General features: G+C 43.8%; 1 protein-coding gene across 1 annotated transcript; it reads left to right on the top strand.

Moving 5' to 3' along the window:
- The first annotated feature begins 1219 nt into the window (after window positions 1–1219).
- SMIM32 (small integral membrane protein 32) lies at window positions 1220–3013 on the top strand. Its single transcript, XM_028718096.2, has one exon. It carries the CDS (start codon window positions 2419–2421, stop codon window positions 2737–2739), a length of 321 nt encoding a protein of 106 aa, XP_028573929.1. The 5' UTR covers window positions 1220–2418; the 3' UTR covers window positions 2740–3013.
- The last annotated feature ends 15140 nt before the right edge of the window (window positions 3014–18153 follow it).

Below are 18153 nucleotides of genomic sequence, written 5' to 3'. Positions count from 1 at the left end.
TCATGGCTTTGGAGTAGGGTACTATCCTGGCTAGGGGACGTGGGTGGTGCTGTGGGTTAAACCACAGAGCCTAGGGCTTGTCAATCAGAAGGTCAGAGGTTTGAATCCCTGCAACGGGGTGAGCTCCCATTGCTCGGTCCCTGCTCCTGCCCACCTAGCAGTTCGAAAGCACAAAGTGCAAGTAGATAAATACGGTAGGTACCGCTCTGGCGGGAAGGTAAACAGTGCTTCCGTGCGCTGCTCTGGTTCGTCATGCTGGCCACATGACCCGGAAGATGTACGCCGGCTCCCTTGGCCAATAAAGTGAGATGAGCGCTGCAACCCCAGAGTCAGTCACAACTGGACCTAAAGGTCAGGGGTCCCTTTACCTTTTTATTATCCTGGCTGGTAGGGCAACTTTGGTGCAGTTTGTTAAGCCTTCTTCGAAATGCATTTTCTTAGTGTTTTAGCATGGAGGGCAGGGCTTTTGTGTCCTCCCATTGTGGTGTAGTGGTTAAGAGCGGAAGTAACGTAATCTGGGTAACCGGGTTCGCGTCTCCGCTCCTCCACATGCAGCTGCTGGGTGACCTTGGGCCAGTCACACTTCTTTGAAGTCTCTCAGCCCCACTCACCTCACAGAGTGTTTGTTGTGGGGGAGGAAGGGAAAGGAGATTGTTAGCCGCTTTGAGACTCCTGAAGGGGAGTGAAAGGCGGGATATCAAATCCAAACTCTTCTTCTTCTTCTTCTTCCTCCCTAAGCAACAGAGTTCCCATTGAGGTGCACAGGACACCTTTGTTGTTTAGCTTTAGTGCTAATCTCTCTCTCTCTCTCTCTCTCTCTCTCTCTCTCTCTCTCTCTCTCTCTCTCTGTGTGTGTGTGTGTGTGTGTCCCTTGCGCAATTGCATTTATATATCCCACATTTTCCTTCCAAGGAGCTCAAGGAGGCAAACCTGCCCCCCCCCCCATTTAATCCCAACAACAACCCTTAGGCTGAGAGGCAGTGACTGGCCCAAGGTCACCCAGCGAGCTTCCTGGGCGAGTGGCGATTCGAACTCTGCTCTCCTAGCTCCCTAATTAGGAGCCACTATCAATTCCTTGGATTGGAAATGGCTTCAACTGATTATAATCTCGCATTATTATTATTATTATTATTATTGTCCACATTGTTGTAACCCGCCTTGGGGTTCTAACGGTGCCGCCCCCCCCCTTTCATGTGCTCGAAGTTGTGCGATGCGTTCCAAGGAAGGCTTAGAGCTGCTTAGGGGATGGCTCGACGTGAGGCGGAGCGCGGGAGAGAGGCTGGTGGAGCGCCAGGGGCTGATTCCCCTCCAACAAGCCAATCCGACGACGCAGCATGAGCGCGCTCATGGCCGGGACTCCCCAGGGAAGAGAGACGCGTCTTGCGTCCCGCCGAGAGTCCCTTGCGCAAGAGCAGAAAGTCGAGGGCAGAGAAGGAAAATCTCCCACCACGCCGAGTTGCCTGGATTCTTCTGTACGTGTGGAGGTTTCTTGAGTGATTCGTTTGTCTCCTTATCTTCTCTCTCGTCCCCAAAGCAGCCTCTCCAAAGCCTGATGGCGCGGACCTGTTTCTTCTTGCCTTTGTAACGTCGAGCCTACCTGCAAAACATCACAGACCCCGGAAAGAGGCGACGCGGGCGTGCAGTTCTTTCCCCCAGCGGCGCTGCCGCAGTCCAGTCTCGGCGGAGAGACGGGGGAGAGAAAGTCACGTCTGGAAATCCGTCTGGGGCTCCGTTTCCTCACCCCAGCCTAGCAGGAGGATCCGAGGGAAAGGCTTCCTTCGCGGCGGAGTCAGAAGTTCCCGATTTGTACTTTCCTTCCACCAGCACCCCCCTCCCCCCAAAAAAGAAGACAGCTTCGGCTTAGGGTTCGCCCAGAAGCCAACCGATGCTCCAGAGAAGCCCTCGCTCCACAGCAAGGAAGGGAACCGTCGCCGGACCCCCCAAAAGATGTCAAAGAAGAAGTTGCTTCTTCTGGCGGACGTGGATTTGTCTTGATCTTGGGGGCAGCTCTCCTTGGAAAGCCCTGCGGGGATCTAGGACGACTTCCCTTCGGAGCAAGTGAGTGATCGCCTGCCTCTGCTTGGCGGGCCGGCGAGAGAGATCTACCTCCGCTGTTTGCCTAAGCGCGGCTTCTTGGGTCTTGGCTTCCCCGGGCTGGTCGGGCTTTTCCTGCTGGAGTTGCCAACTTCCTCCTCTCCACGCGACAGGTCCCCACGAGACGCGCAGAGAAGGAAGGGCAGCAAGAAGATTGGGAGGCGACCTCAGATTTGAGCCTGGTTCTTGTCTTATGCGATCTTCAAGGAGTTTTTTAAAAGGAAATAACCCGACCCTTTTCCCAGGACAGAAAGTGGCTGCCTGGCTTAAAAAGCAAACCCGAAAAGCCCACCCAGTGACTTCCCTGATGATCTGAACAGGACAATGTATGGGCAATTTCTCAATGCCACCAGCGTGACTGACCCTCACCTCCTCATGCAGACCAACACGCCCTACGTCGGGAGCACCCAGAGACCCGTCAGCTCGTCGGCTCTTTACATGTCGACCGCCCGGGCGTTAAAAGAAGGCGAGATCAATAAGCCGGATCTGGTGACTTACATCGTCCTGTTCTTCTTCCTGCTCCTGGCGGTGACCATCATTGTACTTTTCATTAACTGCCAGCTGAAGAATTCTTTTTTCGCCTCTCTACCTTACGACAGGTCGCTGAGAGAAGCGAGGAGCCCGTGGAAAACGCAAGCTGTTTAATCCTCAGACTTAGGAAATTGGGGAGGGGGGGAGAGAGAATGTCTGATATGAGCTTTGTTGTGATATACAAGGGTCTTGCGAACCCAACGCACTGTAGAATGGCATCCTGTTTTCATTTGCCCCCGGGGAAAATCCTGCCACATATAAATATGATTTTTCTTAAAGCAAGCCAGAGGAAACATTGTCGGAAGGCGGGTGGTGAGGGAGGAGGTAATAACGTGGACTGCTTGAGGCATGGCAAAAAATGGATGTAAATAAAAATACCTAATGTGGAGTTATACGAGTAAGGTGTTGTGATGTATCTCAAGACCACAGACCACAGTATTTCAGACTGCGGTTTCAAAGCCTGGATGCAAATTTCAACATTGACGAAGTTCAGTTTTCATATAGTGATGCTTGCACTGATGACATAGACATGCAGTTACCCTCTGGCGATGGCATTACCGACTACGCTTGTGAATCATGGGTGGTAGCCAGCATGGACTTTGGCAAGATTTATGTTAGGGGGGCAGAACCGAGTTATCTGTGATACAATTGGTTAGTTAAGTGTTTTTTTTATTATTATTTACTTGATTTGGGGGGCTGCTGTCCATGGTAGCAAGTGATAGTCCTACTCAGAGTAGACCAATTGAAATTAATGGGCCCAATGGGGTCTACTCTTAAGTAGGACCAACACTGGATACAACTATATTCTTAGCAGCTCTCCGCCAAGGAAATTAGGGTTTTTTCATCCACCCAGAACTCTCTAGTTTTCATATGGGGGGGGAGCCCATTCTGAAATCTCAGGTCTGGCTGGATGCCTGCTATGGTTACATCAACTGTCATTATTGAACCTTTTTCTATGGTGTTAAATTTTGAGGTTATAATTAGGTTTGTATCGCTATTCTCCGCATTATTCTGCAAGGTGTTGAGCAATGAGACAGATAAGGCCGCCAAGTAATAAAATATAAAACCCACAAACCATGACTATCCAGCACTAACTAAAGAAAAGGGGTATTCCATAACTTTTTTGCAGTTTGTTTCACTGCACACATTTCCCCCTAAGTCTGTTTAGACTTTTTATCTTACATATATTGTCCTTTTCTTTGTTAAGCCAAGGAAAAGACCTGCGGCTTTAAACTAATAATGGTTAAATGTTTACAAGGGGATAAAATTACTCAATTAAGAATTGAAATGAACTGGAGGAGGATGACTAATAAGAATGTTGTCACCTAGTGAGGTGTTTTTTTAAAAGGTTACACTGTAATGAAAAGAGAGAGAATGTTAAGCCACTGGTGCAAAATTCAAAAAATAGAAAGATATAAAACATATTAAACTGGTTAATTCAGTACTATTAAGGCTACAATTCTAACCATGTTAGCGCAAGAGGAAAGTCCCACTGCATTCAGTAGCACTAACTCCCAGGTAAATAGGTTTAGGATTGCAGCCTGACCCCTTTTTTCTTCCAGGATTAAAGCACAATATTATTATTAAAACAGACCAGCCTATTTGTCAGTGATCATATAACTGCTATAACAAGCTGATAGATACAGTTACAGATGGGTAGCCGTGTTGGTCTGCCATAGTCAAAACAAAAAAAATTCCTTCCAGTAGCACCTTAAAGACCAACTAAGTTAGTTCTTGGTATGAGCTTTCGTGTGCAGGTTGCTTCCATCACAAACCGCAAGTGTGTTTTTAACTTGCTCGTCAGCACCATGGAGGACACTGGAATTATTTATGGCTTTGATCTGTAACCTCAAGTATTATAATAAAACCTGCATTTTGATGGCCTGTTATCACTAACTAGGATTTGAAGAGCCTTGCCAAGTCATGAACATGAATGAGCACATCTCAATATGCAGACGTAGTACACATGGGGTGTGAATTCAGCTACTCCAGTGTGAAATCAATATATGTGATAAGCATGTCTTGCAGCACAAACAGAAGATGTAAGTACAGTTGCTACAGCTTCTTATGCCTGTGTTGCTCCTTAGCGATTGAGGAGGCTACAATGATAAGAATGTCAGTGGGTGTGTCTGTTGGCTATGTTGGTCTACACATCAAAATGACAATATACATGCAAGTGCAGAGGGTTTAAATCAAATCTAGACCTCAAGCTGGCAACTAATCAAAAGCTAGGATTGCGGTGGATCACAATTTATTGAGCAATAGTAATATCTTTTAGAAAAGAAGGGAGCATTTTGTATGGCTTTTCTCACTCGCAAGCACTGCAGTGGTGAGGAATTTCCACAAGACAGACACAGGTGTCAGGTTCGCTGTTGATTCTGGGAACTACATAGTGTTCGGTAGAGAGTAACAGTTTGCATGTATAAAAGATTCCTTCTAGGCATGCTCAGATAAAAGATTTCAGGCATAAAGACTTGAATATTCTGGAAGTGTTGGTTTGAGATCTGCTGTACTAAGGAGGAACGGTGATGAGCTAAACTCAGAGAAACACCAAACTGTGTAAGATGGAAAAACTGTGTGCCTTAAAATGTGTTTGCATTTTCTGATCTGTGTGTTAAAATTGAAAAGAAATATCTGAAAAGCCTTGCAGGCTGTTCCGTTGTTTATACATCTTGGTAGTTGCAGACACAGAACAAGCTTCTAATTTTTTTATGTTCCCACTTATTTAATAATGGTTTGGCTCCTAAGCTATGATTATGTATATGATGTCAATTAAATCATCAACCAAGATTTCACTCAGCCTAAACATGGCGTTAAATCACCTCTGACTTAAGACACTAGTGTCATGATTCTGAACACACCAATTTAAAAAGTAGTCTAAAGTAAACGCAATAGTAAATTTGCACAAAACAAATATATGTATTGTACTCTTTTTAATTTTTTTTAAGTAAACCATCAACAGAAGCTATGCAAAAAATAATAATCAATTTTACTTGACAATTTGGGCAATAACAGCTACCTGTCTAAATCAAGGTAGTTTAGCACTTACAGTAAGAACATAAGAGACAAAATGACTAGCTAAATTGCCTGCCTGAAGAACTTCTGTGTGTTCTTGCATTTTCACTTCCCCTTCAGTGCTTCAACCATTGCAATGGGGAAAAGAAATGGCACCAATGCATTGAGGACATGAAATAACATGTCAGAGGTTCCCAGAGGCCAAGGAAAACATTATCACTGCATCTGTGAGCTCTCTCTCTTCATCTTGCTTTCTTAGAATGGACCAGATTAAGAATTTTTGCCTTCATCTCCTTGTAGACTTCCTAGAGACAGCAGGTTGGCCACTGTTGTAAAACAGCAGGTTTGTATACAATCTTCCATGCGCATAGTGCTGCTTCCCCCATGTACCACCCAAATCTGCTCTGGGATGGGGAACAGATTTTGAGGGGAGGACTGGAGGGGAACAGGAAGGCAGAGGAGGCTCTATTTTGTCCAGTGGAGCTGCAGTGCTGGGCATGACAGCATATTCTCTCTGTGTGTTTTGGTGTGTGTGCATGTGTGCACACATTTGTTCTCTCTCTTGCTCACATAGCCATGATCTTGTGGGAATTCATATTGGAGTAGTGCTATTGAAATCAGCAATGACATAATGGCTAGTGAGTTCCCACAGAAATGTAGCCTTGGGCTGAATCAACAAAAAGCCAGATTGATTGTGTGTTGATGCACCACTGACCTTTGTGTTCCATATTTTGCCTTGAGCTGTTTGGATACCAAGGCACAACAGAGTTATGTGATCTTTGCCAGAAATTAAATAACAGTGAGTGCCTGGATTTTGATAGTATAAGGACTGTCTGGCATGATATCAACAACACATCATCCTGCAATATACTGTTGATAAGTTTGTGGGTGCCAGGCTCCTCTAAATTCCTGGAACCAGAAAGTGTCAGAATTTCATTAAGTTTGGGTGTTAAGCCAAGTATTGGACTACTCTGGATTCAGCCCCTCTAAATGATGGGCCATTAAGAGAACTAAGCATCAAAGAGCTTGTAAGAGGCAGCCAATGGGTGGGGGACCTCGCTCCCTCAACAGATAAAGCCAGAGTTTAGAGTAGATGTGTAGGAGTGATGTCACAGAGGAGAAAGGCAGCCAGCTGAAAAGCTAGAGAAGATGGAAAGAAAGAGGAAAAGCCACAGCTGATTTATGTTTGAGTCCAAGGCTGTGGCTACAGGAGAAAGAAGACACTTTTGGGGTGTTGATGCTGTGAACCCCTCCATCGTAAGCTCAGGTTGTAAAGATAAAGGGACCCCTGACCATTAGGTCCAGTCGTGGCCGACTCTGGGGTTGCAGTGCTCATCTCGCTTTATTGGCCAAGGGAGCCGGCGTACAGCTTCCGGGTCATGTGGCCAGCATGACTAAGCCGCTTCTGGCGAACCAGAGCAGTGCATGGAAACAGCGTTTACCTTCCTGCTGCAGCGGTACCTATTTATTTACTTGCACTTTGACATGCTTTCGAACTGCTAGGTTGGCAGGAGCAGGGACCAAGCAACGGGAGCTCACCCCATCACGGGGATTCGAACCGCCGACCCTCTGATCAGCAAGTCCTAGGCTCTGTGGTTTAACCCACAGCGCCACCCGTGTCAAGCTCAGGTTGTATATATGCATAAATAAACCATATATCATAAAGACACCACAGTGTTCACTGTGCCTCATTTTCCAAAAGGAAACATGAACCCCAGGTGAGCTCCTGGAACTGCTGGAATCTCTCACCACTCTGAGATTGGGATGGTGTGTAGCAATATTTTCCCCGATTTAACAGCAGGTAACATTCCTACTCCAAATGGGTCTGAAAGCATATATGCAAGGCTGGATTTGGTCAGTGGTCGGATGGGAGACCTCCTGGGAAGCAAATATATGTGTTCCATAACAGAAAAAGGTTGGATATAAATGTAAGGAAACAAATAAATCCCTGGTGGTTTGTATATTTTCTTTCTCCTGGGTCACAGATTTCAAGCTATTTCTATTGTAAAGGATGGCTGTGCAGTTTAAGACTCAGTGGTGCTATTCTGGCCTTTGTAGCTTTAAGCAAAAATACATTATTGCAGTGATTATGCAGGGAAGGAAGGGGGGAAATAACAGAAGCAGAATTGCAAATGGGTAGGTGTGTCACACACTGTCACGTCTCAATCACCCAAGATGCAATTAGAGAGGCACAGCTGAGGCCCTGAGTGGATATGCTTTGTGCTTAGTAAGCCGCAACTTCAATCTCCAGGGCTCCTGTTAAAGTAGCCTTGGCCACCCTGCTGCCCTCCAGATGGGTGACGGGAGTTGTAGTCCAAAAACACCTGAAGGGCAACAGATTGTTGAAAGGCTGTGGTAAAGTATCTCAGGTGGGAAAGCTTCCAAAGATGCTATTAATTAGATGTACTGAATTAAACAGACTCTATAAGGAGGAGTATATCTTTAACCACATGATCCAGTAATGATCAGTTAGTGAAACAGGAAACCCTACACATCAGAAACTGGCTGACAACCTCTTCTGAAGCAGGGAAAGCCATTGCCCAAAAATGCAGCGTCAAAATGTACCTTCGAGATTTCAGTATTTTCACCTTCATTTAATGACCTGTACAAAAAGGTGCTTTTGGTAAACGTTTTACTGAACGTTAAAAATAGAGGGGGGGGAGAATCAATTGTCAGTGGGGTCGTTTTGGGGGTGTTCCTTGCCTTCCAACTTTTACAAAAGCAGATTTCAATGACTAGCAGCTGGAGAAACTGAGCCAGAGGAAGAGTTCCGCTTTCCTGCAGAGATACATTGTACAGTGGGACCTGGTATTTATATAGGAGTGGGTGGCCCCATTGAAAGGGAGGAGGATTTTAGCTCTTCGCCATCACAACACACAGCAGTGCTCTGTTGGATGCTGTCTTGATGAAGGACTTCCTTTTTAATGATCCCGTGAAAAGTGGGTCTATTTCGATACCTAGTTATTTGTGCTTTGAAACCTCAAAGTCTGTAGTGCAAAAAGAAGAGGAAATAAACAAAACATTTGTGGTGGTGCTCAAAAGTTAGGCTCTTCAGTGCCAAAGGCAAGATTATTCTGGTTTCTTAAAGTGCAATATAACAAAAATGCAGACCTAGAACAGTGCTTGGATTGTACCCCCGACTGCTACATGCGCTAAGTGCTATATCAGGGGGCATTGTGGACAATATTTAGAGGTAATGTGAAGAAGACTTCAACTCCTTTACTACAGCAACACTCTTTACTTCAGGGAATTAATGTTAACCAAAGAGGCTGTTCCTTTTTGTTGGAAAACTGTACAGAAATTCAAGACCTCATTGAGGTGAGGTGATATACCTGGTTGCCGGATAACAAGTCCCATCACCCTTGACCATTACCCAAGCTGGCTGGGGCTGATGGGACTTTTAGTACAACACCTGGAAGGCCACAGGCCAGCCATTTTCAGCTGTTCTTTATCTTTAGAGATACTTCAGCAGCACATTAAAATTACTACACCCCAAACGATCTCAGCTGACCTAAAATTTGTTGGTTTTTGTATGTCTTACTTAAGCCTCACTTATAGCATGATTTTGCATTGTTTGGGAATGGGAAGCAAAGATAATTGTATTTTACTTGTGAGTTTATTTGGCAAGGTACCGTGAATTTAGGGGGTCTGCTGTCCAGGCATGAACTGCTGACCGGTGCCTTCAAGGCCCTAAACCTCTCTCTTCCCTTTAAGCCATACTTGGACCAGACAGCTCTTCAGAGGATGCCTTCAAACAAAGGACTGTCCCAGGTAAAGCAAGACAATAAGCCATAGCTGGGTGCTTTGCTGGAGATAAAGGATTTTGGATCTTCTGTCTGTAGAAGTGCTAAGCTGCATGCCTCCACTCAGCTTGCATAAGCATGCTCAGTCTCCAGTGTTCTTGCCCTCCAAAAGTAACCAAATAGATGTGATTCCTGGCTACCTGTTTCTTGCCTCCCCACATAGCCCTGAAAACCAAGAACAGCATGACTAGCTAGTACAGAAGGCAAAACTTTCAGCTCTGAATGGCTGTTGGTATTGTAAGCCATGTATGCATCAGAAACTGCATTATTTGGCGCAAGCTTTGGTTTGGTAATATTTAATAGCCATTTCCTGTGGCCAATAGTCGTTGGAGCTAGATTAATGTATAAAGCTGGATTAAGCACTTAAGTTTCCAGTACAGTTTCAGTTATTGCTTTCCTCAAACCCATAATGCAAATTAGCTGTGTAAATTTGGTGCTTATAACCTTTTGTTTGTTCTACCAATATCTAGAGCAATACTTTTATGCATCCTTTGGTACAAATGCAATTATCTTAAGAGATGATGAGATCACAGTGTGGAACCATAACAAATCCATTGAATTATTTCATCGGGGTTTCTGTGCATCACCTCTCCATTCTAACAGAACCATTTTTATTAGACTAAGAAGAGCCCGTACTGCAGTCCCCCATCTCAGTGCAAGGTGGTGATTTTAAGCAAATTCAAATGGAGACACAGAAAACAGAATCCTTTGCTAACAGTTACTATATATTTAACCCCTAATAAGTCAAGGATATATTGTCTGCTGGCAATTTTAAGCCTGCTTAATAGGAAACAACTGTCATTAAAACCTGCTTTAATCCCATTGATTTGAATGGCAATTTCTTTTCATTAACGAAGTTAATAGTCATCTATATACGAACATTTTTACAGTATTTAAAAAAATGATCACATTAGTCTCATTATCATTATAGCACAGAAAGTGAAAGAATGGATTGGGCTGAGTCGTAGCGCATGCTTAGAGCAGACCCATTGAAATCAATGGGACCCAGCAGTAGCCCATTGGCTTTTTATTTTCATGATCAGGACCAGCCCAAGATATTGGGTTGCCTGAAGCAAACCTCAAATTGCCACAATCCCCGCTCCACAGAAGCCAACCAGTAGGATGGTTAAATCTTATTTCAATATTGGTGGCAGGAAAACATCCTCCTGAAGACAGCATATTAGCTTAGAGGGTGAATGGAAGAAGGCTTTGTCCTCCAGACAGCTTTGCCCTCCACCAGCTCACTGCAGCTCCTCAACCCCAACATCTGCTGCCTCCCTCTACCTAACGGTAGGGCCAGCCCTCATCATGATTGAGATTCCCATTTCATTGAATCCCAAAGGCTGCATTGTTTGAAAGTTCAGAATAATCTGCACCAAAACAGCTTTGCCCTCTTCTATTCTACTCCTACACTCCTAAGCATAAATCACCGTTACTCAGAAAAAGGTATGAATTCCTGTCTTAGTAATGGGCGTTAAGTACCAATGATGAAGTTCCGAAATCCTGCTGCTCGAACTACCATCTCCTTATACCTTACCTTCCCAGCCAATTTACCTGTTGCTTCTATCCTTAAATGCTTTTATCAGATCCAGGATTCTTGGCACTTAACATCCCTGCATAAGCATATGGCTCCAGGAGCCAGACTGATCAATCAGAGGAGATTGGCTCATTCCTTGAACAGTACAGCAACATTAAGTAATGACTCACACATCTGAATGGGCTGTGACAATGAAGCTAAGCACTCTCAGAACTCTCTACGGATTCACACCATGGAATTGGTGCACACACAGCCTGTGCTCTTCAAGTGCACCGTGACCAAGTCATGTTCTCAGATCTTGCTCAGAGGCTTCTTCTGAGCCATAGACACAAGCACTTGGATAGATCAAATGGCTTTGACTTGCCAGCTCTTTATATCTAGGGTACAGCATCTGAGTTTCTGGCACACATCGTAACATTCATTTTACTATTATTTATGATGGATTAAATTTATATCCTGCTCTTCCTCCCAAAGATGCCCCAAGTGGAGAAAAGACAAGCGATATAACAAATGAAACAGTTCAAAAGCAAAAATTTATAATTTGGCAGAATATTTGGACTACAGTGGTACCTCGCAAGACGAATGCCTCGCAAGACAGAAAACTCGCAAGACGAAAGGGTTTTTTGTTTTTTGAGCTGCTTCGCAAGACGATTTTCCCTATGGGCTTGCTTCGCAAGACGGAAACGTCTTGCAAGTTTGTTTCCTTTTTCTTAACACCGTTAATACAGTTGCGACTTGACTTCGAGGAGCAACTCATAGCACGCGGTGTGGTAGCCTGTTTTGAGGTTTTTGAAGACTTTGGTGATTTTTGAAGCTTTTGTAAAACTTTTCCGACACCGTGCTTCGCAAGACGAAAAAAATCGCAAGATGACAAAACTCGCGGAACGAATTACTTTCGTCTTGCGAGGCACCACTGTATATGATATGTATTTGTATAATTTGGAATATTTAATGTGATTTGATTGGATTGTTAAAATGGAAAATTTAATTAAAAAAATATTTTTTAAAAAAGGTTCAAAAGCAATGAAAACAATTCCAATGCAGACGCAGACAGCGTTATATACTATATGTAGGCTAGTGAATTTAGTAAGACCAAGCTACAATCCACTGCTGCCCTCATCAGGTGTTACTAAACATGGAAACTATAGTGTGAAGGAGGGTCAGTGGGGAGGAACACACTGAAAATTTCAAAATGCATGGGGAACCTCCATATATACAAGCAATTCTCAGTGCAGACTTCCAACTCCTTGGGAGGAGACAAAAATTGGCATGTAAGGTGGACAGAGTTTGGGCCAGTGGAGGCTAATCCTTTAGGGCAAATGCGTCACTACCCCACCAACCTCAGTCTTTGATTCCTCCTAGTCCACTTGCCTTCTTACTTGCAACCAGCCCAGAGGGAGACTCTGTCTGCTCCCTCCTTTAGTCTCTTTTGCCCTTGTAGGACTCAGCAGAGGACAATGGAGACAAAAGTTGAATTAATTGGCTCTGGCTCCACCTACGTTTGGCCTTCTAGGCTTCTGCCCTATCATTGCCAATGGGCACCACCCTCCACGGGCTAGTGTGTTTATCCCCACTGATGACCCACACCTGCACATAAGAACCTGCACCGGTAGCTAATGCTTACCAGGGCTATAGTTATCAAGGCTGCAATCCTGCTCCCACCTGCCTAGGAGAAGGCGTCACTGAACTTAGTGAGGCTTCTGAGTAAATATGTAAAGGCTGTGAAAAGAGCTCCCTAGTTTGGATAGGTGCCAGTCTACTAATTAAAGCCATTTACTCCATTGAGTTTCAATTACTTGGTTAAGCCTATTTTAGAAATTGTTTTTTTTTTTTTTTTTTTTTTTTATGGTTGGTTGGTTGGTTAAAATACCCACAGTGGAGAGAGGGAGAGAGATGAAAAGCATGTCCTCATCCACCCATTTCTCAGCAATAATTACCTATTTGAGGATATTTCTTTTGCTTAAGTGAAAGAAAGTGATTTAAAATGAGATGAATATTTATTTCAAAGCTAAAAAGTGGAGCATAGGCTTTTTGTTTTTTTGTTTTTTAAAAAATAGCTTATCTTGGAGAGTAAAGATATAATCTGTCTCCTTCAGCCCATAAAATATGTTTAAAATAAAAAGGGTGGCCAGAGTACATGTAATAAGAAATAGAGTAACCCCCGCATAGCCGTCATTCTGCATTGAGGATGATAAATTTCTTTGTTGCATTTTATTTTTTATATATACGGATATATTAAAATGTAGATAAAAATTTAAAGCAAAAAAGTGGACTAAGCTAATTTAATCCCACACATATTCATATTATTTAGCCAGAATCAATCATTAATGTTATCTTGCTACAACAGATTTGTGAGCCAAATTGTTGATTTTTTAAAAAAGACTGCAAGGTTTTCAATCGGACGTGCCACTCATGCATTTAAGTTTAGATGCCCAACCCTAAGGCAGGGTGGAGTTGTTGTGCATTCTGTCATGTCCCTGAGTTATCTCCATCACCCACTTTCCTCATTTACCTGGAGAGAGAGAGGGGGGGGGAGGGAGAGGGAGAGGGAGAGAGAGAGAGAGAGAGAGAGAAATCTTGCTGGCTATGGTTGGTCCAAAGTATGTATTATACCCATTCTGAGGTTCATACTGCAGCTGTTCTCAGTGGTGTAGGGTAAATTCTCAAGTGCAGTTACTCTTCATGAGAAGCCCCTGCTAAGATTATACAAATTAAAAAACAACTATTTGACTCATGCAGGATACTTGAGAGTCCATCTCCTCTATCAGCCTGCCCACTCCCTGAGATCTATTGGAAAGGTCTTTCTTTTCCATCACTCATCACTGGCTGAAACATGCTAAGAGGACCCTCTCAGCAGCCACTCTCAGATTGTGGCATGCCTTCCCCATGAGATCCATTGAACCCTGCTCTTCCACGGTTTCTGTTAACTGATTAAAACACGCCTGATAAAGATTTGTCATGCTTTTGATATGATGTTCGTAGGCTATCATTTTAGAATGCTGTTTACCAAACTGATCTCTGTTCTTACACTTTTGTTCTCCTTTTATTGGATTGCTTTGTTTTTAATCACTGTGAGTCACCGTGAGTGATGCAAATGCATTGAAAGGATGGGGCATGCATGATCAAAATAAGCAAACCTATTTGAGGGAGCTGAGAGGGTAGAATGGAGACAGTTACCCTGTGTGAACCATATGCAGGTCAAGGTTTGATGGGATTTGCCGGTCCAAATCAGCCTAGCTTAACCCAACCTTAGGCTGGCAAATGTTCCTCTACCCTCAATGCAAAGGAGAATTGAGCACTTATTGCTACCTTGGCTTGTACTCACTGCTCTTATTTCTCAGTTCTGAAGTGGGTAAACTGAGAGGTACACTAGCAGAGGCGACCTGACCTGTTTAGCCACCTGAAGCAGAACAGGAAGATGCCACCTCCCTCACCGAAGCCTCGCTTACCAGAGTTGTGAAGCTGTGACTTCTGGTAGTATCTCGAGAGTTCCATGAGATCTTGTGAGAGTTGAGATAATTCCGGAAGCTGCCACCACACAACCCTGGCAGCGGTGGCAGGGACACCCACAGGAGCACCACCCCACGGGATTCCACTGTTTGAGGTGGCCGCCTCATGGATGAGCTGGCCCTATACACTAGTTTAGCCCTAGTCCTGAGTCATCTTCAGAAGCTGAATCAGGGTCCTCCTTTCTTACCATTTCCAGTTCTGTTCAGTGCTCCAACTATTGGTCCTCATTCCAGAGTTCAGCTGAGTGCAACTCCATTCATGGGACACCCACACTGAAGTGGGCGGCATTTCTGCTCATTCCAACAGTGGTGAAAGGGTGGTGGTTGTAGGGCATTATCGCTTCCTATCCCTTTCTCCCTCAGGAGCCTCCACTGGAGTGCAATCTCTGGTAAGAGCAGAAGGAACCCTCCCATCTGCAGAAAGGCAACTCTAGAAACCACCCAAGATCTTTATGTTGACAGACATACAACAGGAAGTACAGTGGGACCTTGGTTGTCGAATGGCTTTGCGCCTGAACAAATCGGCTCCTGAACACCACAAACCCAGAAGTAAGTGTTCCCATTTGCGAACTTTTTTGGAAGCTGAACGTCTGATGCGGCTTCTGCTTGAGGTCAGGAAGTTCCTGCAGCCAATCGGAAGCCGCGCCTTAGTTTTCGAGCGGATTAAGTTCGACAACCAAGGTACCACTGTACTGTAAATTCATTGTCTGCAGAAGAGGTAACTATTGATCCCAAGGATATAGCTATAGACACCCACCTTACCCTCTTGATTGCTTCTGAAACATCTTCTATGTTTAAATTCTTTTAATTTTCCCTGGGAACTCATGTTGAGGGGGGAATCTAATAACAACAGGACTCAACCCTACAGCAATTCCACAGACAAACGTCACCACATACAAATGTTAGTCTAACACAATGTTCAATAATATTGCCAAGAGGAATTGAAAGAGCCTGAGTAATTTTTAGGATTCTATTTTTGCAAATGGATGGAGAAGACACCTCACAGAATTGGGAGATTTTCATTTCTTCCTTAAAATTAGAGCCCAGTGCTATAAGTAGAGCCCTGCTTGCTGATTACTCATGCCAACAGTTTCTGAAGAACACATGCCAGGACATTTCTTCCACAGATAAACATGCTATTTTTGAAACAAAAAAATTTCAGAGCTTGTAAGCAAGCCAAACAGAGAAAGCTCCATAACCTTCCCAAGCAACAAAGCGGATGCACTCCTGGATGTATGTACATGAAAATAAGTGCTGGTTTATAAATGCAGTGTGACACTGTAGCCTGTTCAGGTGTTACTTATCTATTTGTTAATTTATTCAATTTCTTACCTACCCCTTTACCATAAGGTCCCAGGGCTGGCTGCAGTTACAAACACAAACAATACTGTTATAAAACACAAAGCACCATGCAAAACCAGTTCCATATATACAACTGATGAGTAGGTGCTTCAGCTTTCGGATTCCTCTGCAGACACCCTTGAATAGTATATGAAGAGCTGATGGGGCTAAAAGTGTAGCCCTGCTCTGCCATCAGCAGATACCATATTTTTTGCTCGGACTCACTTTTTCCCTCCTAAAAAGTAAGGGGAAATGTGTGTGCGTCTTATGGAGCGAATGCAGGCTGCACAGCTATCCCAGAAGCCAGAACAGCAAGAGGGATTGCTGCTTTCACTGCGCAGCGATCCCTCTTGCTGTTCTGGCTTCTGAGATTCAGAATTTTTTTTCCCTTGTTTTCCTCCTCCAAAAACTAGGTGCCTCTTGTGGTCTGGTGCGTCTTCTAGAGCGAAAAATACGGTATATGACCTGCATATGAGTGCCTCTCTCTCTTCACAAAAGGAAAATGGCAGCATCTGTACTTTGGAACTCGCTGCCTATTGATATCAGGCAGGCACCTTCACTGTACTCATTTTGGCGCCTGCGAAAAACATTTATCGTTGATTTTCCTTAGTGACAATTTCATCATTTCATCTTTTTTCTAAACCACTTTGAGGTTTGTTTGTTTTTTGTCTGTTTTACAATCAAGCAGTGCATAAATTTTATGTAATAAAAGTTTCAATGGAGTCTGCTACATTCGGCTACTTTATACACACAAGTACAATACATACATTTATGGGCAGTAAATAATTGAGCCTGGGTGGTACCTGGGTGGATTGTGATGCATTTTCTTATACTATAATGTGTTGATTATATTGGCATTGTACCGCATTGTCAACCACCCTGGTATTATTGACAAAGGGCAGTATAGAAGTCTTTTAATCAATGGTAACTGAACGTGTGAACTGTATCAATTGAAAAGCGTGGAAGAATGAGGCAATGTGCACATGCTGTATGTGATGGTCCATTCATGCATGCAAGTGACTGCTGTGGACTATCAAACATCCAAGTGTCAGTCAAGCCTGAACACGTTCATTTCAATGGAATTTAATTCCAGGTGTCTCTGCATTAAAACTTTGGGTTGGATTTAAAACGTATCTTTCACAGTTCAATAAGACCATTGAAACTAAAGCATGGGTTATTCAGAGATTCCAGTGATCATTTTATATCTCATCCGCCCCAAGTCAATAGAATAGGTAGAGGAGGGGAGAGAGATGGTCTCACTCATTGACTTATTTACATGCATGGTATTATATACTCACTTTAGCTGCTCTAGGGCTGGGCGTTATTTTGACTAATTATTATGGGATAGAAATATGTAACAAAAGCTATCTCAATAAAAAGAGTACTCCAAAGACTAAAGATTCCAATTAAGCAAAAATGTTGAGTCTGGTGCTTCATAAAACACCTGCTCTCCTCCCCTTCACAATTCAGATAAATATTGCATTTGAAACCCTCACAGATTTAAAAACATGCACTGCCAGACAGTTGAAATGCCTTGGATAAAGCTTGAAGTTCGATGATTTAAGAACCCAATTAAACTGATTTGCTAGCAAGGCCAGTTTCACCGACGGGCTGTGTTTTAAAAATGTTTTATATGCCAACCGTGGCTTAAGCAAGATGAATACGAAGCTCTGTAAATATTTTGTCAAATCAGCTCCAAAGCTTACTGAAGCTGGCACATTAAAAGGCGAAATTCAATATTTTAGACCCACGCAAAACGCTCTTCCTGTAGGAATCGTTCTAGATTTGCTGTACTTACTAAATCCACACAAAGCGCCTGTCGATTGATGGCACTGCCACCTGGGTGATGAGGAGTTAGCACTCACTGTGAGGTGCAAAGGGTCTTGCTGTCACACGTCAGAAATTCCAGCTTAAATTATCCCCCTCCCCTCCTTCAAACAAGCGAGCGTTGGCCAAAACTGAGATGCCCCAGAGCATCCAATGGGTGCTGGTGGGGAGGAAAACAAGCTCACTAAAGCTCACACATTTATTCTTCCACAGCCAGAGGTGCTGTTAGCAGGCGGGCCCAACTCCCAGGACTTTTATGCTGGACACCAAATGCAGCAGAAAACTGTGATTGGAGACACTTTGCAGTGATTGCTGATTTGAGTTTTACACTGGTATTGCTTTATGGCTTGTTTTAATTCTGTACACCACTTACTTGGGGGACAAGAGGGGCACTACAGCGTAAATGCCATGGGTCCAAGTAGTAGTCCTTTAATGCTACTCTTTGGAAATAACACTGCAGGCAGTAGAAGAACCAATGCAATACAGTGCCTCCAAC

The sequence above is a fragment of the Podarcis muralis genome, chromosome 2 (genome assembly GCF_964188315.1).
Source record: "Podarcis muralis chromosome 2, rPodMur119.hap1.1, whole genome shotgun sequence".
In the NCBI taxonomy this organism is placed as follows: domain Eukaryota; kingdom Metazoa; phylum Chordata; class Lepidosauria; order Squamata; family Lacertidae; genus Podarcis; species Podarcis muralis.
This window is presented reverse-complemented; position numbering and strand designations above follow the sequence as displayed.

Excerpts from the sequence above, each read along its gene's own strand:
- SMIM32 (XM_028718096.2), top strand. The coding sequence starts at position 2,419 with ATGTATGGGCAATTTCTCAATGCCACCAGCGTGACTGACCCTCACCTC.